Source organism: Periplaneta americana, chromosome 2 (assembly GCF_040183065.1).
Source record: "Periplaneta americana isolate PAMFEO1 chromosome 2, P.americana_PAMFEO1_priV1, whole genome shotgun sequence".
NCBI classification, from domain to species: domain Eukaryota; kingdom Metazoa; phylum Arthropoda; class Insecta; order Blattodea; family Blattidae; genus Periplaneta; species Periplaneta americana.
This window is the reverse complement of record NC_091118.1, coordinates 146,693,144-146,717,991: the sequence shown is the minus strand read 5'-3', so window position 1 is coordinate 146,717,991 and position 24,848 is coordinate 146,693,144. Positions and strand designations below refer to the sequence as shown.

General features: G+C 34.2%; 2 protein-coding genes across 3 annotated transcripts in view; one reads left to right on the top strand and one right to left on the bottom strand.

Annotated features, from left to right (window-relative positions):
- Positions 1-24,848, top strand: part of IntS1 (integrator complex subunit 1) — an 87,226-nt gene that overhangs the window by 5,276 nt on the left and 57,102 nt on the right. For both annotated transcript variants that reach the window (XM_069818622.1, XM_069818621.1), the window contains exons 3-7: positions 1,050-1,267; positions 2,574-2,843; positions 6,485-6,762; positions 9,656-9,791; positions 13,479-13,675. In XM_069818622.1, the coding sequence (XP_069674723.1) occupies positions 1,050-1,267; positions 2,574-2,843; positions 6,485-6,762; positions 9,656-9,791; positions 13,479-13,675 (1,099 nt within the window). The remainder of the gene's footprint in view (positions 1-1,049; positions 1,268-2,573; positions 2,844-6,484; positions 6,763-9,655; positions 9,792-13,478; positions 13,676-24,848) is intronic.
- On the bottom strand, positions 20,263-22,463 carry LOC138694665 (uncharacterized). Its single transcript, XM_069818623.1, has one exon. The coding sequence runs from the start codon at positions 22,373-22,375 to the stop codon at positions 20,411-20,413; it is 1,965 nt and encodes a 654-aa protein (XP_069674724.1). The 5' UTR covers positions 22,376-22,463; the 3' UTR covers positions 20,263-20,410.

Here is a 24,848-nt window from a genome sequence, read left to right as displayed (position 1 = left end):
ATTATGGATTTAGATGTAGAAGCTGTTTCATGTAAACCTGGTCTATCTCATATGGATGTGGATGTTCATTGTTTGCACATCTCCTGCCTGAAGTGTCTGTAGTTGGTGGCAGTTACCACATCATTTCAGTCCGTGTTGTATCACATTCAGTTAGCAGTTGGTGCTCCTGTGAGTAGTTAAAAAAGTAGTGAATGCCATACTTTGTGCAGAAAAATGTTTGTGTAGAGAAAGCCTATGTACTGTATAGACTAACTCCTTAAAACACATGAATTGTTTTCTAAGACATATCCTAATGTTGGTATCCCAGCTAAGAGTAATAATCAGGGATTACTTTCAAAATGGCTGAAAGCAAGTTCTATTGTGAATGCAAAGAAAAATCTTAACCATCTCTTAGGACTCCAGAGGTAGTGTTGAACATTCGACAGAGAATTTTAACTAGCCTCAGAAAATCTGTCAGGAAACAGATTGGATTCAGATCAACTTGTTATTCCTTTGTTTGTCATTCACTGAACCTTAAACTCTGTCTGTGTTGTGTGTCAAGAAGTTACTGTCAACTGATGCAGCGAAATGTGTTGAGTGGTTCTTTAACAAGATTGCAGAAGGTGAACTTAACTCACTACTTTATTTCACAAGTAATGAGGCATGGTTTCATCTTTCTGATCAAGTGAATTCTCAGGCTACCGGAAATTCTTATAGATTACACTTCAGACTGTGGTTCTTTTAACTTTGTATTTGATATGCAAATTGAAAAGAATTATACTGTGTTCTTTCTAGACTGTATACCCGTATATGTCATTTTAGGACATACTAACTTACATTCTAATAGCAGTTTTAAAAAATGTGCAAACTGAATGTGATTTTTATTATATAGCTACCTTTAGTTTCACCTTGAAATACAAATCTCGTATGAAGTAAAGTCATGAATTCTCACACTGTGGGATTGATATCTTATATTCGCGAAGGAAGTTTGAATTAGGCTGTGGAAACTTCTACAAATGTGTTTAGTAACATAGTAGCACATAAGCAAATATAATTTTTATCATACTCAGGTGCTGACAGAAAGAGAGAAGCTGTTGGTGGACCTTTGCCTCCCATTGTTCCACCAAAGAAAACAAAGCCAAGTGGAGCTTCAACATTAGGACGTGCTGGTGGAAGTGGCAGTAGTGGAGGTGCGGAAGCATGGGAAATGGTGGCAATAGAATGTGAACCAGCAGAACTTGTACCAGCAGTACTTGAAGCTTGTAACCTTGATGAAGGTGATAGGGAGGTAAGTAATGCATCATAACTTAACATTTCTTCTTTTATTGTGAAATTTTATGAATGCAATTCTCAACAATTGCGCGTCTTTAATTACACCAAAAGAATTTACCAATAATTACTGACGAAAGAGTAGCAATGTGTTAGTCATTGTCAATCAGTGTTCTGACACCAATCCAGACCTTTTGACCTAAGTTCTAGTACAGATACTGCAAATGAGGATGAATGTGATGTATAGCTAGAGATATGGGAGTGTCTTTATAACCTGTCTTAATATCATTTTAATCTAGAGTGTTTTTAGCACAGGTGCTTATTATATTCGCCAGTTTTTTTTTTTCTGGATTTCGGGATTAAAAATGGTGTTTGTATTATATTCAGTGGCATAAATATGGTATTTTTGCATTCTTACATTTTCATGGCAAGCCTAATTTCGAGCAAAATTTAATTAGAACGTATAAATGAAATTTTGTTCCTCTCGGAGTTTAAAATGCGATCGTATAAGTGTGAAAAAGTATAACTGAAATAAATTAACATGACGGTAAGTTATAGGAATTTTTTCGGGACTTCAGAAAAAAAATATTTAAGTGTGAAAAACATATAAATGAAATATGATAATTATGTAAGACAAAATTAGAATATTTGATCCAACTGTGTTGGCTTTCAGAAGATTTCGGGAAGCTTTGGGTAATATAAAGAAGCAGATTTCAAAGTTAAAATCTTTATTTTTTTTTTCAAATCTGAAGAAGACTTCACCACATCCAGTCATTCTTTTGTCTCAAAACGTTTATTTTTCGCTATGAGGTGTCTGTGCTAGGTAAGAAAACGCTATTTATGACATAATTGTTTTTATAACACATCTGTATATTAATGTTTTGACATATGTTCAGGTTTATGTGGCAACTGTGTGTCAAAATCTGAATATGATTGAAGCTCTTCATGCTTATGTTTTGTTGATAAAGATGTAAGCAATGCATGGTTAAAGAAGTCTATAATTAACCCCAGGTGTAACACTAGTGTACTTCTTGACAAATACATTTCACAATCCAGGAGGGAGAAAATTATTTATGCTTTTTAATATAAGGAAGGTTCCACTGCTGTTTTGAAGAAATACTCTCTTTCATCCAAAATTATTTCTGAATATGTGAACAAGGAAATTGAGCATTTTATGAACAAAGATTCTCCTAATATTATTTGAAAATGTTAAATCATGTTCTCCTCAACTTTGTTGAAATTTATTCTTTAATGTGGGAGAAGGATGAATGTGTCAAGTAAGTTTGCGAGAATTTTGGAAATTATGGATAACATTTTTGTTTCAGATTGGCCTCTTGTGTGGTGCAATCAGAACTTTGAGAAGTCAGAGGTGGAAACCAGATTCTGTTCTCTATCTTGGTTTAATGTATCTTGCAAAACTTCGTCCATCTCTGTTTGCGGGGGACTGTGTAATGCATGCTTTATGCAGTTTACTTCGACGAGATACATCACATAACTTCAAAAGTAAAGGAAATCCTCTGGTTCCTGTTCTGGCAGCAAACTTGCTCCTTCGGGGTTTCCATGAAAGAAAAACTTGGCCTGATGTTTTCGTGAAGGTAAAGATACTTGAATTTAATTATTTTTCTTCTTCCATGTGTTTTCATGTAACATAAAGGAAATTCAGACAGCAAACAAACATATGGAAATTAATGCTTGCATTTTTGTTGTTTGTTTAATCTGTGTACATAAATGTACATAGCGTCACTTTAATAGATTTAAGTATTTACACTTCGCAAGTCATCAATTAATAGCAAATAAAGACAGTCGTGTTTAACTGAGCTTGGTAGAGTCCAGACGCTGACACAGCAGTGTAAAGTTATAGCTCCGAATATGAGTACATTCACCTGCAGTGAACATTATAAGTTAATTTTGAATATGACGAAAGTTAATTGTGAAAACAAGTTGGGGTTTTGAGTTGTGTGTAGGGTGGGTTTGGGGCAGGGGCGGCTTTTGGGGTAATGCCAGTGTGCCATGGCACCGCCAATGAAAGAAACAAAAAATAATATCCTAAAAAGCAGTTGTAATAGTTTATTTCTACACATTTTATTTGTATTTCATCTGAACGAGCGCACGCACAGATTGGGATGCACTCTTGCAGCGTTTCTCCGAACGTTGGAGCCACTTCAGTGTGGCACTGCTTACGTCCATATAACACTGTATAAAAGGCTACTGATTCTAGTTTATATACGTTTCTTATGGCAGACACTGAGCCGAATTCGATTTGACTCAGTAGTTAATATTCCGCCCCTCTAGAGCACAGTAATCCAGAATTTTCGCTAGATGGCAGGGTTGTTGGAGACGTTAGGCAGGAACTATCAACCGCACACTTGCACGAAAACACAAGTTCCATGCCAAATGTTAATGTAATGTTTTCATTTCAAAACTAAAGCACATAACTTGGATTTGAATGTGTAAAGTATTATCCATTTAACTATATTAAATGCAGAGATAGTCATGGTTCTTTTTAGAAAGATAAATATTTTTTAATATTATTTAAAACTGTTTGTTAATGTTGTGTAATATTTGTTTTATTTTGCAGTAACTAAATATCGCTACACTGTTGCTATAATATTGAGGCTTCTGTTAACAATACATGAGATCTGTGCAGGACATGAACATGTGTTATTCAGGCTGCTGTCTTGGATTCATCGGCCTGTTAAATAAAGTGCAAACGTGTTTGTTTATTATCTATATCACTGTTTCTCTCGTGTGTTTTTGCCAGTAATTTTACTAGTTATAGAAGTTATTTGTATTTGACTAACAATACTGTGAAAGTTTTGCATTATCTGTATCTGTAAATTTGGTTATTAGTTTCGGAAATGTTATTGTAACTGTTACTAAATGCATTAACTGTACACCTGGTAAAATAGCTGGTTTAATTAATGTTTTATTTAACATAATATAAACGTGAACTGCGATTATCAATTTCACTAGGGTAATTTGCGTACAATCTTTTTTCATTTTTGGCACCACCACCAGAATGTCTCACCGGCCGCCACTGGTTTGGGGTAATTTGGGTATAAAAATAGCCATTTTTAAGTTTAGAGACTCACAGCCAGTTACCATGATAAAATTTTCCAGTCAATTTTTTTATATGTTGGCACTATGACCTTCTAGAATGATTCTTTTGCATTTTCAGTTATTTTGGCCTCTTATCATAACTATAACTATACTCAGTTTACCCCATGGATGGGAAAATTTGGATATGTTTATTATTGAAGTTAAACATATTTTAAAGTCATTATAAAATCAAATTATCCCAACCATATGTTAGTGTGTGTATCTTAGAACAGAATGCAGAGGTTAGGTAGGCATTTAAAAATTTTAATTAGACGTAACAAGATGAAATAATTTCAGCCAATATTTAAGTTCTTGATAGGACTTATTCTGTGAACTCAAAATATCTCCCATTAAAATCAGGGACAGAAAACACTTAAGATAAATTTATTTGTTTTTCACCAATCCATAATTTATGTACGTGGCATGATCTGGAACGAAAACTAGATTAGTTATCAATTAACCTATAATTATATCCAAATTACCTCACGTTTGTAAACTGTAATTTACTAACAAACCAGTAATGATATATTAATACATTTATTAAAAACACGTTCTAAACATGTGTACACTTACATGAATTTGGTTAGTACTGCATCGCAGCTGGTTCCCCAACAATATTACTTTGAATGTGAATACACCGGTAAATAAAAAACTTTTTTTTTACCAGGGAGTATCAGTGTGATCAACACAAATTTTGGTAATCATCCATATCGTTGCCACATGTAATGGTAGATGGAAGCACACTGTGGGGGACTAAGTAGTACATAATGCGTTTTGGACCATAGTTATTGGAAATGACGGTATTAGTTTTAAATCAGTCTGGATTTAGAAAACGAAAGTCAATAGAAAATGCAGTTTTTAGGTTGATGGATGAAGTATTGAATTCTTTAAATTCGAAATTGTATGTCTGGAGGAATATTTTTTGATTAGACTAAAGGATTTGACTGTGTTGATCACAGTTTTCTAATATTAAAAATGAGACCTGAGAGTGATTCACATCTTGCTTATCAAACAAAACGTAGAAATAATGTATGAAATAGTCAGTTTGTTACTCATAACTAGGAATATTTAAACATGGAGTTCCTTAGAGATGGATTTTAAGTTCATTATTGTTTCTGGTTTCTCTCAGTTATTTAACGTTGACCATAAATAAGAACTTATGAATACTTTACTTACAAATGGCTTTTAAGGAACCCACAGGTTCATTGCCGCCCTCACATAAGCTCACCATCAGTCCCTATCCTATGCAAGATTAATCCAGTCTATCATCACATCCCACCTCCCTCAAATCCATTTTAATATTATCCTCCCATCTACGTCTCAGCCTTTTCAAAGGTCTTTTTCCCTCCGGTCTCCCAACTAACACTCTATATGCATTTCTGAATTCGCCCGTACGTGCTACATGCCCTGCCCATCTCAAACGTCTGGATTTAATGTTTCTAATTATGTCAGGTGAAGAATACAATGCGTGAGTTCTGCATTGTGTAACTTTCTCCATTCTTCTTTAACTTTATCCCTCTTATCCCCAAATATTTTCCTGAGAACCTTATTGTCAAACAACCGGTAATATAACTGTTTTATAAATTCTAACTTTCAGATTTTTTGACAGCAGACTAGATGACAAAAGCTTCTCAACCAAATAATAACTTATGAATACAGGAAATGAAATTGCAAATGTATTTATTGTAGAATAACCTTTCCTATCACAACAATAACGTGTTTTTTACTAAAATGGTGTTTTAATCAGTGTATTTCCATTATTTCTGGGGGGAAAAAAACCACTGAAATTTAATGTCAGATATTACATTCATTTTCTGTGTATCAGTAAGTCAGTTAAGTTTTTAAGTTAACTTTGCTATAAAAGTTCATCTTTTGGTAATCCAGCATATACCCAGTCGTGAGAAAGTGTTGTAATTGAAAATTATAATTTCGATGTCTTGATGGATATCTTTTCAGCATCTTTGATACGGAGGCCATCTATTTGTCTTATCTTAAGTTCTCCTGCCTTTTTTTTTTTTTTTACTTCACTAAACTATTGGCAGGTTTTTTTACATAAATTTTTGAAGTATACAAGCTTAATATGCTAAAGTTAGTAATCATTATGTGACTTTGAATGTCTTATATTGCATGTTTTCAGTTATATGTTGAAGACTCTCTTGGAGACCGAGTATGGGTGGATCATGAAGATTGTGCTGGATTTGTTAACAATATTCTCACAGCTCTCAACAGCCGAATTCCACCTCGTTCTTTGCTGCAACCAGACTTGGGTGGACTTCCTGGATCCAGGGGAGAATCATGCCCTTCTCCATCAACTGTAGGAGTTGATGAAGAGGGAGGTGAAGGATCTGTTGGAAGTGCAGAACCTGGAGGCTCTGCTGATATCAAAGAAAAGATGGACATACCTGTTTTGCCAAGGTTAATAATGAAGTGCATGACATACATCTATACTTTATTATTGTACAATATCTGTACATGCATATTAAAAGGAACCACTTCATGGCTTCTAGTTTCCGATATAATCTTGAAAAACAAAGGGAGGATTAAAACTGGCGAATTTTTCATTTCTTTAATGGCTTTGGTATGATCACATCCTATACAATATTGAAGTCCTGTGTCAACTGAATCACGCTCAAATCATTGTTTATACAAAGGCAGGAAAGGGAGCACTTGGCGGTGTGTAATGATTCACGTGTCTTATCTGTTTCTCACTGAGAAATGTATGCATGTAGACAACATAAACATAAGATGTTGTTATGAGATTCTGCCTTCTAATTCGTAATTATATGCTTACCTGGAAATCTAAGCCAGTTTGGTGTATCCATTAGTCTGTGCAGTAGAATATTGTTGAGTTCGGAAGTTAAAGTAGAAGTAGAGGCCTATATTATTGTTATAATAATTGTGATTTATTTATGCAACATGTACGATTATTTTCCATCATGACAGAGAAAATTTCACATCTGAATTTATTTTCAAATCACTAACGCAATACTCACATTCAGATTTACTGTCTGAAATGGCCGATATCATGACAGAATATTTCAGTGCTCCTTTGCTGGATGAGAGCGTTTCATGTGAATATGATAGCACAACAGATACGTCTACCACATGATTCCCAAAAAGTAGGTCCAGTCTTTTTTCTTACAGGGTACAAAATGAGTCTGTTCAGTGTTGCTTGAGAGCCATTGTACACAATATGTGATAACCGAAAAGGTGAAAATATAGTTGTATTTCTGTCACATCACTTAACAATTTTTTACTGGGTGAAATAAAGGTTGAGTTCCATGCAGACAGCTGCATGGGTCGAAATAAAAAAAAAAACACTTTAATGAGATACTTCACGTTGTGAGTGATAACAAACAAGAATAAGAGTTGCAGAATTTCCTTCCTGCCTGTACGACACAAAAAGATCAGCCTGATCTTTATTTTGACTGTTTAAAAGAAGATTTAGCAAGAATGTATGTTCAGTCTATGATGTTATGGATGTGGTAAGATAAAGCTGTCCATCTATCAATGCCATTGTTCCTACAGAAGCTCGAACAGAATCAGAAACACTTGTTGTTTCCACTTACAATTTTGGCAGAATAAACTACAGGCATGAGAGAGAAATATGCCTAATTTGACACAGATGCACCGTTTTGAATTCAGAGAGCCTTGTCCTGGTATGGTGTAGGCTGGAAGATATCCAGGATCTTTCAAAGAAGTTGCTCCAGTTTTCATTCAATATTATTTCTAAACTCTATAACAAGGTTGTTTTTGTGTGTGTGTGTGTGTGTGTGTGTGTGCGTGTGCATGTGCATGTGCGTGTTTTTTTTTTTTTATTGAGAACATCAACTGCATGCCCCATTACATAGTAATATTACATGCATTATACTAAATAATTTACATGTGTAGGCCTAATTACAATATTATGCTACAATTTGCTTTTTCATAATATGAGAGTTGAATTTACACATCACCTTAACTAAATTTAATCATATACTTATAAGATTTAAATTTCTATATACATGCCCGGGTTAATTTACATTTAAAATTACAATATTGTGTTGCTTATAATAACTATTCCTAATGATTATCTTACATGTTTCCATAATATGAAAATAAATTACATCTTATCTTAGTTAATTTTTACCATATAGCCTACCTAAAAACTTGAAATATTTATTTTATACCTAAAGTGAGCCATATGTACATTTTTATTATTTTTTCACCATTAGATTGTATTTGTTTGTAAGACCGACTACCTGAATTTTATATCTACTTAACCATTTCTTTTCTTATATTCTATATTTACAGTTTGTTTATCATATTATTTCATAATTTATTCCATTATTGTGTATCTACAAGTTAATTGAGTATATATATTTACAAAATGATCTCAAATGAAAAGTTATGAGCTGTCAGTTGGTAACTGGCCAAGTTCCTTCATTTTTTTGTATCTCCGATATTAAAACTGATCTCTGCTGTCGTATGTCTGGGCATTTATAGATTAGATGATTTACAGTTTGCCGGGTGTTATTACATGTACATGTTGGATCCTCTATGATGTGAAATCTATGTAGGTGTGTGCGTGTGTGCGTGCGTGCGTGTGCGCGCGCGCGCTTGATCTTAATCCCTGTAATTACTTTATGGGGTTTACTAAAGGGTGCCATGTATAAGGATAATCCATACACTATTGAAGAATTGTCTCTGATTCTAAAGGCATAAGGATAAAAGATAAATAAATAAAGATAGAAGAAGAAGTATTGAACAGTTGAATAGGCCTGTAGCAATTTCGACAGCATTGATCCACATCACAAGAAAAATTCTTGTTGAAGCTGTGGAGAACTTCAGAAGTCGGCTGCAGATGATCTTGCATGCTATTGGAGTGCATTATTAAAAATATATTTACATTAGTACCATTTCCCAAGTTTACTGATCATATACATACAGACTTATTGTGTCATTTTGAAATAAAATTAAATGAAACTTGGGTCATCATTTTGGAATACTCTGTACACCAAAAGTGACATTAAAACTGTTTCTCATGTATTATGTTTGTATTCACCTCGTGCCCAGTTAGCAGAGGTATTTCTAGTTAAAGTAATTTACAATATCTCTATACTAAATAGAGTTACTTTTAAATTATGTTATTAGGGTTACTGCTAAATGTGTAATGACAAACATGTGAATTTTGCATTGCAGTATTATGACATAGCAATAATTTGATAAAATGCAACAAATAATACTAGCATATGCTTCTGACAGTATGTATTTATTATGTTTTCGCAGAAAAATCTCTTTATTATCGTATTGCATTCTATTATACTAGGTATGTTGGTTCACAAGATTCTGTAGAACAGATAGTGATGGATGCAGTAAGAGAGCAACTGAACAGGAGACAACCTCCAGAGAACATAACTCGCAATTTTTTACGACTCCTGTCTGCTGCATGTGGCTTAGTTGAGGTATGTCCAGTAATGTTAAAATAACTAACAAGTTAAAAAAACATGAGGTACAGTGTAACTTAAAAAGGATAAAAACAAATACAGTACATACCTATGTATTTGCGCTTGTTATGCATGCAATATTAATATAAAATGGGAGAACCAGTGGCGAAGCTGTGAAGAGGCTTTTGAGGCTTAGCCTACCCAAAAAAATTTGAGTTATTATATCTAATAACAATATAAGTTCGTAATAATCGTAACACTTTGTTCCACTCTGATCCTTCCATATATTAAATTTACTATTGAAAGTCATTCCACTGCGAGAGGCTTGTGGCAGAAGCCTCATTGTCATCTTACTGATGCAGTGATAAATGAAAATAGAAAGAAGCTACTCTGTATCAGTTCTGTTAGTTTTAGAACCAATATCTTTACAATATTTTAATGAAATTTTGTATAAGTGACAGAGACAATAGCATTATAAATTTTGTAAAAAGAAAACCTTAGATTCCTGAATAACTTGTACAATAAATGCATTTGCACTTTGGAAGCAAAGAGTGTTTACTATGCTTGTTATTAGATCCGAAGCTTGCTAGTCCATAGCTCTGGCTAAGGATGACTAAGGACATTAAAATCTTCTGCATGAGAAGAAAATTGAAATTAAGGGTCCCTTGTCATAAATGTATGATTTATCCAAGAACTCTTTCTTTGAATGAGACAAATCCCGACAAAATTTAATTTTTTTGAATGAGAGAAATCCTGATAAAATTTTGCAATCATCTCTCTCCTCTATCAAAATTCAACAATGTTAAAAATTAATTCCACATTACATGTGTTTTTACAACAGAAGTGAAATTCATTACAATACAAGATTAGCATAATTCGGGAATGTTGTGATTTTAATGGACCATATTAGGTTGTCTTAATACTAATAAACTCTTGTATATTATTTATTGTAAAGTGGAAAGCCTTCTCTTCTTTTAATCTTTAAAGATCAAACATACATTTTATAAATGTAAGAAATTTCTGATAGTAAAGATTTTATCTGTATCAGGGCTGTTTGAAAAATTCATAGCCTGTCAGAGAAATTAGGATTATCCTGAAATAATCTTTATTGCTCAACATAATCCCCTTCGAGATTCACACACTTGGTCCACCAGTGCTGCATTGCTGCTATACCCCACTTCTATCCAAATTCCTCGAGGTCTGCAAAAAAAAAAAAACCTTTTTCTGCTGTGATAACCTCTTCATTTGGCGAAAGTTTCTTCCCAGCCAAGTGAATTTTGAGTTTTAGGAAAGAAGACCGAAGATGTGAGATCTGGTGAGTAGGAGAAGTGCAGCAACAATTCGAACCGTAGTTCATTAGTTTAGCAACCGCAATTGCAGATGTGTGAACAGGTGCAATGTTGTGATGAATCAGTGCTTTTTTCTTGGGCCTACTCTGCTTCTTCTCGCGAATTTCCCCTTCAGTTGCTGCAGTTGAATAGTATTCTCCAGTTATTGTTCTCCCCATTGCTAGATAGTCAATCATGATTGTTCCTTTAGAGTCACAGAACACTGACACCATGACTTTTCCACTGATTGAACAGCTTTTGCTTTCTTTTGAAGACGGAGAATCATTGTGCTTCCATTGTTTCGACTTTTTTTTTTGTCTCTGGTATGTAGTAGTGGATCTAGATTTCATCAGTGATTACAAACTGCCTAAAAAAATCGGGCTTATTTTTCTCAAATGGAGCCGTACAGTCCTTCGAAATTTGACATCGAAAGTGTTTTTGTTCTGTTGTTCCATTGTAAACAAACACTGAATCCATCTTGCAGAGACCTTGAACATGCCCAAGATTGAACTGACAGTTCAACTACAGCCTCTAAAATGAAAAAAAATTAAAGAAATCCATTACATGGTAAAGCAAATTCAAAATTTAAATAAGAATATAGTTTTACATTGGATCCCAGCCCACTATGAGCTGAATAGCATTGAAAAAGATATGTTAGGCAAGAAAGGAACTAATATCAATAGAAAACTACGCAAAATCTTTTTCACTTTTTGTAGCATACCTAATAGCAAATTTTTTTCTCCCTCAATTTTGCACTTTTTTTTTTTAAACTATGTAATCGATTTTCTTTTCCAGGGTGTTCACCAAAGATGAAACCATTTACTGATTAGAAGGACTGGATTGTGAATTAATTTGTCCACAGTCATCCTATAACCATGACAGACGGAAATTAAACATATTGTGTATCCACAGACTGAAGTACTGTAATATGGTCCCACACTATTTATTAGTACTGGTCTCTATTGCATTGCATTTTGAACGGATAAAATTGTTATCTCTGGGATTTTGGTTGGTCCTTTTTCTGTGTTTAAGTTACAAATCAAAAACGGTAATGGAAGAATTTTCTTGATTCTACGAACAGAAAGAAGTTAAGCATTTCAGGATCTGTGTGTATTTCATTGCTTATTATTTGCCCTTTTAAAAAGCTTATTGATTAAGAAAGTAGCATTTTGTTCTACAGTTACTAAAAGAAAGATTGTAATTATTTTAGTACATTATACATTCAAAACCTTGGTAACAGTACTTTTTCCCATTTCTATTGTGAGTACTATTCACATTTTGTGATAGTGATAAAAATTACAGTATATACCAAACTAACACGAGTGACTTCCCTCCCCACCAAGAATTTTTAGGACTTTTTTTTTTTTTTTTTTTTCAGAATTTTAATTCCTTCTCTTTAATTTCTCCCCTTACTTTAAACAAAATTGGACACTTCTTTTCCCTCCAAGAGCATTTTTCATGAAGATTCCAAGTATCGAAAAAATGAGTGTGGGAAAATCGAGGTCTTTATTCACCCTTCTATAGTGAAAAACGTCTCTATTTCTTTGACGCCAAGGAAGATAATTTGGATTTATTGTCTCTTGAAGTAGTGCAGTGTTCATTCATTCATTTATTATATTCCATAGATCTTACATGAGCAATGAAGCTTTAAGATGTGGAACAAGTCAAAATTTTACAATATTACAATTACAATTTTTACAATTTTCTGCGATTTTTTTACAAAATTTTGGCGAGATCTAGTGAGATGAGGTGAGGTCCGAGGATTCGCCAAAAGATTACCTGGCATTTGCCTAAAGTACCTGTATGTGTATCTTCTTTATGTAATCAAATTAATTTTGATGTGAATATTTTATGTGCGAAGTTTAACACTATGATATGAGATTATTCAGTCAGGCTATAGGCATTAGAACTGACATACAACAGTATAAAGAAAAGTCATAAAATTATCTATAAATTACTCACATTTGTATAATATATTTGTAGCTGTATAATATTAAACATTGATTTCATTAGTACAACAAATTTTTTGATGTTGTGACCAGATTATTCTCGATGTTTTGTAGTTCTCGCTTAATTTTCCCCTCCTCAATTTTTTGCCTGCGAATTTGAGAAACAGGGGGAAATTACGCGAGTAAATGTGGTATTCGTTGTCTAAAACATTCTCCAGGTACAAATGTAGAAGTTTCAGTGATGGAAATCTCAGAAGGTCTTTGATTGTATAGTCTGACAAAATGAAATAAGGTATATTCATTGGAATATTGTTTTTTTCTATTTTAATTGCACAATTATAGTGCTTATTTTAATAATTTTTCATTATTTGTTTTTTAGAAATATGTCCTTCTCAATGCTTGATGAATGTGCATACATCTTCTTACAGGTTCGTTTGACATCTGCTCCACGACTAGAGATGTGGTTGCAGAATCCCAAACTTATGCGTCCTGCTCAGGAACTTCTGATGTCTGTTTGTCTCAACTGCAGCACCCACACTCAGAGGGATGTAGAAGTCATCTCTCACCTTGTGAAAATTAGACTCAAAACGAAAGCCCTCATCAACCTTTATCTTTCCTGCATCAGGTAATGAAATATAAAATTTGTTGAATGTTACAAATTACAGTGTGATCTTTTAGTCCCTCCATAGTACCGCAGATAGAATAGTGATCAAGTACTCGAAAAGCAGTTGGTAATGCTCTAAGACTCGGTCAAGGTCAAGGAAGCTTATACCGTCTCAACCTCCCCATTGTGACAAGGGTTGCAGATAATGGTCAGTGTGGACTGTCTCTTATAGAGTGTAAGACGTGTGTTGTGACAGAGTTGAAATGTTCACAATAGAACATCATGTTTTTTCTAGTCGAGAATGTGTTTAGAGAAGGCGGCCAATACATGGCGAAAGTTAAATAACTTTTAGAGCAGTTTCCAAACTCCAAATTACCACATCGGGATACTATCTACGATTTGATAAATAAATTTTCTGAGACCAGTTCTGTACAAGATGCTGCGAGGAGTGGCAGGGCCCCTGTGTTAACAGAAGATAAGCTTTTAGGTATCTCTGATAGGATACTTAAAAGTCCAACAAAATTATTGAGGAAACTCACTCAACAGACAAACTTTTGTATACTGCGGCACATAAAGCAGTGAAACAAGAACTTAATTTGTATCCTTACAAAGTGGCGGTGGTGCATGAATTAAAACCTGCCGTCCACGGGAAACGTATGGTTCCAGAGGATGATTCGGCACCATGGTGTTGAAGTGTTGGCTAGGACATTTTTACAGATGAAGCCTGGTTTCATCTGTCGGGTTGCGTTAATTCCGAAAATACCAGAATTTGGTTATCTGAAAATCCGCATGCTGTGAAAGAAACCGAACTGCATCCAGAGAAAATAGGCATGTGATGTGCTATATCCCGATCAAGAATTATTGGTCCAATTTTTTTTTATGAGACTGTCAATTTTGAAGTTTGCTGTTCCGCTATTCTGTTTCCTTCTATTGGAAAATTAAACTAAGAAGCGCTGGATAACAGGATAATGCTATGGCTCACATATCCCATGTGTCGATGAATTTGTTAAGAGACATTTCCGGAGAGAGGATAATTTCGCAAGGACTGTGGCCTCCGAGGTCCCCTGATCTGACTCCTTCCTGAAACAATTGATGACTGAAATTGGCAATAAGGAATTACACAAATTCAGTAACAAAAGAAACTTTAATGGAAGTGTTTGATTATAAAATAAAACATGTGAATCTATGTCTTCAATAGAATGGAGGACATTTTCAGCATCTTATTTAAATGGGTACATCATTTATTTGTTGTTGTTGTTGTTGTTGTTATTATTGTTATTATTATTATTATTATTATTATTATTATTATTATTATTATTATTATTATTATTATTTGGTTGCTTCTCATTATTTATTAATACTGTATTTGGTTTTCTCTCTGTTTACGGTTTTCTCTACATTCATTCCCACCAGTTTGCCACTGTCCCAATACCAAGAGAGTTTTGTACTCATTTGTGAATGATTCATTCCGCTGAATGCTAACACATCTACATATAACCAGGATTACCACTACATTCCTCGTACCTAGCAAGTTCTTACTTATTCCATAAAGGTCAGACTGTAGTATACTGCATATAAGGTGTGACAAATTCTCGAAATTCACTCTTAGAAATACAAAATACCGTATATTTGATTTCTTGTAGGTAGACTAATGGCTGCCAACACTCACTTTCTAAATAAATATCCCTGTGCAGCACTACACTCTGACAGTGCTGGTATCGTTAAATATATTTCTGAACTCTCCTTGAAGGCTTTTCATTATTGTTACCATGTGACATTGGCTGGTCAGAAGATCTGCCTGCGTCTTTACTAGAAGTAGGCTTGATGGTTTCAGTATGATTCAAAAGCAGTACTGCAATAATATCTCTATATGCACAGTTAGGTCTATATGTTTAGTTCTGCTTCCTCCTTTTCCCAAACAATAGAACATACTTCTCCTCCCGTTCATCCAGTTTTCTTTCAATTTAATCTTAGTCTTCCTTGGTAGAACATTGGAATGTTACATAACAGCAACAATGTGCAAAATTTCACAAAAATTACTTATATTTAATCACAAAAGTGAAAATTTTGTGGGATATTTTTTATTTCCTTTCATGTTTTTCTGTCTTGAAATTATGGCATTTTTTGTAAGGAGACCATGATTTTTATGGCTTAATTTTTATAAGTGTGTGTGTGTCTAATGCCTACCCACTTCACTTGCGTTCCACATACTGTGGATAAATGGCAGCACTGTGACCCATTTCCATAATTTTTGCAAGTATACCATGACTTCTTCAATGAAGCAATTAAAAAAATATTACTCTCTCATCATAGTAATTACTAATATGTGATAATTTTATGAGATAATTTGTAGTATTTATGTATTTTCTTGATACCTCAAAATTATAACTTATTTATTATAAGAATAAGAAATCATATTGGCGAGGATTGTTCTTTCATAACTGTGTTATTTTAATATACTCCCTTATATTAGTATGCTTCAAGAATGAAGATTAATATGTTCTATATTCTTTTTATTGATTTCCATGGACATTATTCTATAAAATAAATGTTATAAAACCAAACCATGAAAGAAGTTTGAAACTTCCGGCACTTGAGATGTGATATATTCCTTACAATCAAATTATACTTCCTTTTTCTTGGTGCTTGTGTACAATTAATATTAACTGAGTATACATTATCCACAGAGGGATCTAAGGCTCACAGCATCTGCTGTAATTTTCTCTCGTTTCTACTGTAGATTCCAGAAAGCACTGTTATAGATTCTTTGACAATGTTACTTGAAATTGAAAGTGGGTATTGTAGGTAATAATTGGGTTCATTATTCTGCCTAGTATAAAAATCAGTCAGTTATTTAAGGTTAATTTTAAGCCTCAAAAAGTTATCGCATTTTAGATTTTTCAGTTGAAAAATTCATTGCCTTCTACCACGTTTGAACCAGGGACTTGACTCCAGAGGCAAGCATAGAAACCATTAGATCAACGACAGTTAAAAATAAAGATATTGAAAGTAAATTGAACAAATTTCAGTCAGTATGCAAAACTATCCATAGAACATGAAGAGAAAATGTATACTATAGAGATACAGAATCTATGAATTTATGGTAGCACCACTTTGCATGGTTCTGAAATTTGGATATTGAAACAATGACAAGCATCTAATGTAGCAAAGTGAAATTTTTTGATTAGGAAAGGTATGTTCAAAATAAAATTAAATTGGGAATGCATATACAGAGTGTCCTAGGAGGAAAGATCAATATTCTGGGAGATCATAGTATCGATCATTTTGAACAAAAACTTGCAAATGAATATGTGATCTATACTAAATGGTTGTTTAGATAGAACTGTCTGAATGTAAAACTTTATCTGTACAGTATTTTGAATTTGGTGCTGCCACTATAGGTACATTCTAGATGGCTGTGTATTGTATGAAAACTTGCTTATATACACAGCTGATTTGTTATTGTGGATTGTACCTTGAGTTCTGCAGTTGACTGTTGGTTGTGTTATTAGTGCTATTTATTGTGACTGTGATAGTGACATAGTAGATGTGGTTTTCAAGATGCCATACTTCTTCACAAGTATGGAATATGCTGATTTTTATTACTTCTGCAATTGTATTTCCACTGCTGCTGTGGAAGAGTACTGCTGACGCTTTCCTAGGTGCAGAATCATGCAGTTTTCACGTGGCAATCTCTGTCTTTCTTTCCCTCATTCTTCTCTGTCTTGGCACAAAAAAAGATGCTGCTTGAAGGATAACATAAACTCTGTTCAGGAGCGATGAAATAAAGCTAAGCATTAGGGGATTTACCAGTCATACAGATAAGTGGAAATGAACTCGTGAGAGAATAATAGTCGAATCAACATCTCTAGTGGTTAGTCATAAAATAGGGATGTCCAATTTTGAAAACTTACGTACGGAAAAAGAAATTGTATGGCAGAACAAGGGAAAACTTTAGACATAAATTTCTTAGTCGTCTAGTTCTGTGTATAAAAACAATAAGGCTACTAAACTTAGTGCATAGGTTTAATGAAACATTCTGTAAATAATGTGATGTGAATTATATATGACACAAGATAGTTTACTGTGAGGAGAGTGAATACGGAACATTATTAATATAACATAAGTAGTAAGTTTGTGGTTGCAAGCAGCAGTGGTAGAGGAGGAGACCTGCCATGATCGGCCTACAGAAACACCAGGAACGTTTACTGGGACTCACTATACATATAATAGGAGGTATTTAACATAAAGGATGTATGCCGAGATCATATCATATTGTTACATTACCTGAATTTATCATTATATCAGTTTTAGTTGTATGGAGATTTGATTGTAGATTTTGATTGTAAAATTATCAGTTGAAATTGTTTCTTATACCAGGTAGCAGGGCCACCCATAGGAATTGTGGGGCCCTCCACAAACATGTCAGGGCCCTCCCACTTCACCAATATTTCAAAGAATGTTGAAATTCTGTAATTTAGACACAGTACTAAGACAACATGCTAAGGAAATGTTGTTATAATGTCCCCACAAAAAACGCAATATCCTTTCAGTAGTTGCCCTTGGTAGCATAGTTGGTATAGCACTGGCTTTCTATGCTCGGAAGTTGAGGGTTCTATCCTGGCCGAGATCGATGACATTTAAGTGTATTTAAATGCGACAGACTCATGTCAGTAGATTTACTGGCATGTAAAAGAACTCGTGCGGGACAAAATTCCGGCACACCGGCGATGCTGATATAACCTCTGCAGTTGCGAGCATCATTAAATAAACCATAATTTTTTTCCCCCCCTTCAGTATAGCCCATTTCTTAAAACTTGTTGACAACGTAATTATTATTTCGATAATATCTGGTTTAACAGAATTCTTATTTCATGTGAAAAAAAAAAAAATCGTGAATATTTGTGTCTTTCTCTCCCTAAAAAATATCTAAAAATCAGGCCGGGCCCCTTGTGTCTGTCGAGCCCTACAGGGAGCCTAGTTTTGATTAGAGTGTATCTCCCATGTAACAATATATCTGTAAAGGAACACATTGTACGTATTCTGTAAGGGTGTGAGGGAACGCTTTTTTCATATTCTATTGTTACAAATTTCAAAACATGTATTGCCTTGAAATTTAATTTAATTTGTTGTTGCGCTGATGTGAAGTAAATAGAAAGAGAATCAGCTTTTCTAGGAGAAACGGGAAATTGTGTCATGGAAATGTGATATTACAGACTTGCTCCTTCCTTTCTTTCCAACATTAGGTATATAATGGTTATAATATCATTGTCCTTCTAACATCTGAATATAAGGCTGTCAAGTTATTATACAGTAGAACTTGATGAACTTGATGTGTTATATTATGCAGCTTTTTCCTTGGGAGATTATTTATTTGTCTTTGTGCATTGTCAGCAATATGACTATGTCAGTACTGTGTTAAGCTTAGATTGTTAAAAGACGACTTCTCTTACAAGCATTTCATAACTCAGCATTAGATGATAGTCTATTTTCTGACATTCTTGTCATCAGAGAAGTTATAAATGAACATAAAAACAAAGCTAAGAAAAAAAAATGGAGAGATTTTTCATGAAAGCGTTAGTGGAGGGTTTAACGTAATTGAAGTTAGATAAAGGCAGTGCTTTTTTTCTGGCAGAATGTGCAGGAACAGTATTCTGGCACCTTTTGTTGTATTTTTCATTATAGAACCGAAAGATGTGTTAATAAATTATGTTTTTTTTTTCTGAACTCTGCTTGGACGAAAAGGAGCTAAAAATGACAAACTTTCCGTCCACTGGACAGTAATCATTTCCCTGTCCACTATAATATATTCTGCATAGAGTTCCACCACCTTTCTCTCCAGAAAAAAGACACTGGGTAAAGGTACAAATAACTGACAAATATTTCCATTTTTCCAGTTGTTTATGTTATTGTTTAATTATTTTCATGAAATGTAGCATAATACAATTAGGTGATTCTTAATGTGATATGCAGAGAACATTGTTGCATTATGGAAAGAACTTCAAAAAACTGCATTGCTTAATTTATATGAAGATCTAGTATGGTATTGATTGTTTGTGTGTGTATATATATATATATATATATATATATATATATATATTTTCCCAGTTAAGTTTTCATCCCAACCTCTTCATTATAATGAGTATAATAACAGCTTGGGTTATGATTGTGATTTGAGGTTGTGAAATTTCATGTGTGTTAGTCTTTTGACTTCTTGTATACCACTGAATGCCTAACATTATTATCTCAGTTTTGTTCTTTGAACAAGTTATAAAATCCTTGTATCAGTGTTGAAATCTTTCACTTCTCCAGGAGAGTGTCTTCCTGAAGATTACCTATATTTTCTCTCAAGAGTATCATACTCCAGAAGAATATGTTCCCAAGCTCTTTACTTCTGCATGCAAATTCAGCAGGTCGAATTATCAGTAGACGACGATTTGCTTGAATAAAATAAAGGAGAAGGGTTAAGAGGAATGTGTATGTATGTTTTTCTCCCTGTTATCCTTTCCAATCCAAATACCTGTTCAGAAAATAAAATTACTTCATTTTCTATATATATATATATATATATATATATATATATATATATATATATATATATATGCTTTATTCAAAATAATTTACAAGAACATTACATACATTAGCAGTTTACAATTCTCTTAAGACATATTTTACGTTTCTGTTTTCTTTAATTGAGAGAAAATGTATTAACAGTTACAATAAATATACTGTAACATAGTTGTACATATTGTGATATCATCCAAGTCTAGGTGTAAATTGTTCGTATTTTTTTTCTGTGTTTTGTCTTCTTGGCAATGATCTAATAATCTTAGTTAGTGTAACTATTTCATCATCATATAAATCACGACCTAGTCTAGGAGTGAAGTCATATTTAGATGGTTTATCGTCTCCATTTGCGAAAAGATTCCATATATGTGTCCCATGTAGTTCATTGTCAATTTTATTTAAGAACTTTCTTTGTCTCTGGTGTGGATCTAGTTCAAGCAATGTACCACTGCTAGTTACATTCTCCTCTATAATTTTTTCCTTCTCAGCTAATTCTGAGATGAAATTTTGAGAATCAAGTCTTGTGGTGTCAGCTACTTTTGGGGCACTTTTGTTTGAAGTGTCGGGGCCTAGTCTTTGTGCATAGTTCAATGGCAGTTCATAGTATTCAGTCTCCAGAAATGTCAAAAATGGAAACTTGCCTAAGAAAGATTTTTCATTATCTCCCAGTCGGGTTTCAAACCACTTACCATTTCTTGTTGGTTGTCCATTATCATTGTTTGATTTCTTCTCTCTACGTCCTAATCGGGGTCCAAACCACATATCACTACTTGATTTCTTCTCTCTTCGTCCCAGCCGAGGTCCAAACCACATACCACTACTCTCTGGTGTTAGACTACTTGATTTCTTCTCTCTTCGTCCTAGCCGAGGCCCGAACCACATACCACTGCTCTCTGATGCTAGACTTGATTTCTTCTCTCTTCGTCCCAGCTGAGGCCCGAACCACATACCACTACTCTCTGGTGCTAAATCACTTGATTTCTTATCTCTTCTTCCTAGGCGAGGCCCGAACCACATGCCACTGCTCTCTGGTGCTAAACTACTTGATTTTTCCTCCCTTTTTCCCAGCCGAGGCCCAAACCACATACCACTACCTTCTGGTGCTAGATCACTTGATTTCTTCTCTTTTCGTCCTAGCCGAGGACCGAACCACATACCACTACTCTCTGATGCTAGATCACTTGATTTCTTCTCTCTTCGTCCTAACCGAGGTCCAAACCACATACCACTACTTTCTGGTGCTAGATGACTTGATTTCTTCTCTCTTCGTCCTAACCGAGGTCCAAACCACATACCACTACTTTCTGGTGCTAGATGACTTGATTTCTTCTCTCTTCGTCCTAACCGAGGTCCAAACCACATACCACTACTTTCTGGTGCTAGATGACTTGATTTCTTCTCTCTTCGTCCTAACCGAGGTCCAAACCACATACCACTACTTTCTGGTGCTAGATGACTTGATTTCTTCTCTCTTCGTCCTAACCGAGGTCCAAACCACATACCACTACTTTCTGGTGCTAGATGACTTGATTTCTTCTCTCTTCGTCCTAACCGAGGTCCAAACCACATACCACTACTTTCTGGTGCTAGATGACTTGATTTCTTCTCTCTTCGTCCTAACCGAGGTCCAAACCACATACCACTACTTTCTGGTGCTAGATCATTTGATTTCTTCTCTCTCCGTCCCAGTCGTGGCCCAAACCACATACCACTGCTCTCAGTTGCTGACTGCATAACTTCACTATCACTTGATTTTTTGTCTCTTTGTGCATTTGCACTTCCAAAATTGTTATTGCTGGAATTATGTTCCTTCTCTTCTGCATAATTATTTGCATTCTTTATAATGAAATTATCAATTGCTTCTTTGTCATCAAGCTCACCTCGGAATGCAGGCAGTATTTTATTGATTAATTTGTCTTCCAAATCAGTTTGGATTTCTGTTTGCTGATTAATTTGTTCTTCAGTAATAGGTTTCTTATTCTCGCAGCCTAAACATTGTTCGAGCCATGTACTGAAGTCACTGTTGATAGTATCCATTGCTGTTTTATCTGGATATAAATCTTCAGTGTCATGAACATCTTGACTTGATGCATGTACAAAAAGCCAAAGTAGAATTATATTAATGCACAACAAATGTTTGGTAGTAATCTTCATAGTTCTGCAGCACGTAGTACCATATGTAAGGAAACCAACTATTATTTAACTAACTGTAAGAGTTTGTAGTTGGTTCGGTTCTGAGCTTCTTGCGTTTCTGCTTCTAACTTTTATACTAAACATCTCGATTGAGAGGTCTCTTCATCACTGTCAGTCGAAAGTGGGCCAGTGGAAATTGATTAAAATACTGTACTGTGTGAAAACATGTTACTTGGTCTTAGAACAGAGTTCATTTTTTTAAATTAAGAAATACTGGTATACATAATAAAATGATCTTTTGATAGTTACTTTTAGAAGTATTTAAACATTTACTAGTCGCATTGTTATACATGTGATATTATTTTGTTTATAAATTAAATGAAGGTCAAATTAGAGCAACTTACTGATAATAATTGATTAATGAACAAACGGATTTTGGAATTAAACTTAGTTTGTAATAACAAGTTGGTGTGATCTAGAATGTTTTACTTATCATATTTCTGAATTCATGTGTTGGGGTAATTTTTCCGAATGTTTCTCTGTAAGATAGTACACTAATAACCGTAGGTGTAGTGAAAGATTGGATGGATTTAGTTGCACCCTACTGAGTGACTGATTGCTCTCTCGTAGAAGAAGCAGTTTCAATTTAATGAAGGATTAGACGTGAAGAAGATAAATCTAGGTTTTCAGGATCGTAACTTAATGGGATTACTTGACTGAATCAGTGGTACAGTGAGGTTATTTAAAGACTGTACAGTTAAATGAGCTTCATTTTGTGTGTGAATATAAAAAGTCATTGTCATATATTAATAACTTTGCATTGCTAATGTTTCAAAACCATGTTCCCAAATTAGTAGTTGATTTCACGAATTAATTACAAATTACTTCAGAACTTGAACACTAAATTAATCATTTTGAACTTATAATTCGCTTATGGACTGTTGTTAAACATTAACTTAAAATAACTTATTTCTTTGTAAAAATAATATTACTAATTGAAAAATAATTAAGCTTATATATGGGTTCCCATGTTTTCTTGAATCGTATAATTCATTTAATTCATAGTTTTCTGCCCAAGAGCAGATCTTTCACTGCAAATCCATTATTCTCCAACCTTCTCTATTTTTGACCTTTCTCTTAGTCTCTGCATATGATCCATATAAAATCATCTCTCTTTAAAATATTTAATTAATCATGTCCCATTTTAGAAGAGCAAATAACGTCAACTTCAGCAATGAGTTTATTTATTTTTATAAGTTATTATGTGTATGTTGTTTAATATACTAAATTCAAATAAATTGAATTATATACATCTCATTAATTTGAAGTAGTGGATAGGATGTAGTTTGTTTGATTAAAAATAATCACATCCAAATTTAAATGTGAAATGACTGCCCCACTTGGTGTCTAGGTTTGCTGCGAAATAGTACTTTGTTGTGATTACTGGTACTGTTGAAAATTTAGTAATGCACATACAGTAGTGAAGAAGGATCATTCAGGGTTACTTCTACTGTGGATTGGTATTGGAGTGTTAATTTTGAGAATTTATGTACATTTAAGTTATTAAAATGAATTGTAGAATACCGAAAGACAAACATTAGCAGTTAGTCTATTTTTTTTTTATTGGGCTATTTTACGACGCTGTATCAACAATTCAGGTTATTTAGCATCTGAATGATATGAAGGTGATAATGCCGGTGAAATGAGCCCGAGGTCCAGCACCGAAAGTTACCCAGCATTTGCTTATATTGGGTTGAGGGAAAACCCGGAAAAAACCTCAACCAGGTAACTTGTCCCGATCGGTATTCGAACCCAGGCCATCTGGTTTCGCGGCCAGATGTGCTGACCATTACTCCACAGGTGTGGACAATTAGTCTATAATAGGATAGGACAAGAGTTACATAATAACAACAATGATAAAATTTAACAATAATTTTGATATATAATTATGCAAATGTAATTCTATAAATCAAATTAGATAGAATTTACTCGTATAAATTGACACTATTAATGGATCTAGAGACAGAGGAAAGAGATTTAAAATTTCTGTTGTAGAAAGTTTTAGGAGTTTTTGTACCATTCATAGGAATGCGAAAGCTACCTTTGTTTGTAAAAGAATCACAGGTTATATCGCTTTTGAAAGCCTTGAAAAAAATAGGGAATCAAATTCTTGGCATCTGGAATATAAAGTGTGACATTTAAAATGATCACAATTTTTCTCGTAACTGTTTCGAAATCTATATGAACATAGTGACACAAATTTTCATTGAGTACTTACGAATTAGCCACCGGCGTAGCTCAGTCGACTGAGGTGCTTGCCTTCCGATCTGGAACTGCGCGTGGACGTGGGTTCGATTCCCGTTTGGATTGATTACCTGGTTTGGTTTTTTCCGACGTTTTCCCAACTGTAAGACGAATGCCAGGTAATCTATGGCGAATCCTCGGCTTCATCTCGCCAAATACCATCTTGCTATCTGCAATCCCACTGATGCTA

Bases quoted from the DNA above. Each gene is read 5' to 3' on its own strand.
- LOC138694665 (XM_069818623.1), bottom strand. From the start codon at position 22,375: ATGAAGATTACTACCAAACATTTGTTGTGCATTAATATAATTCTACTT.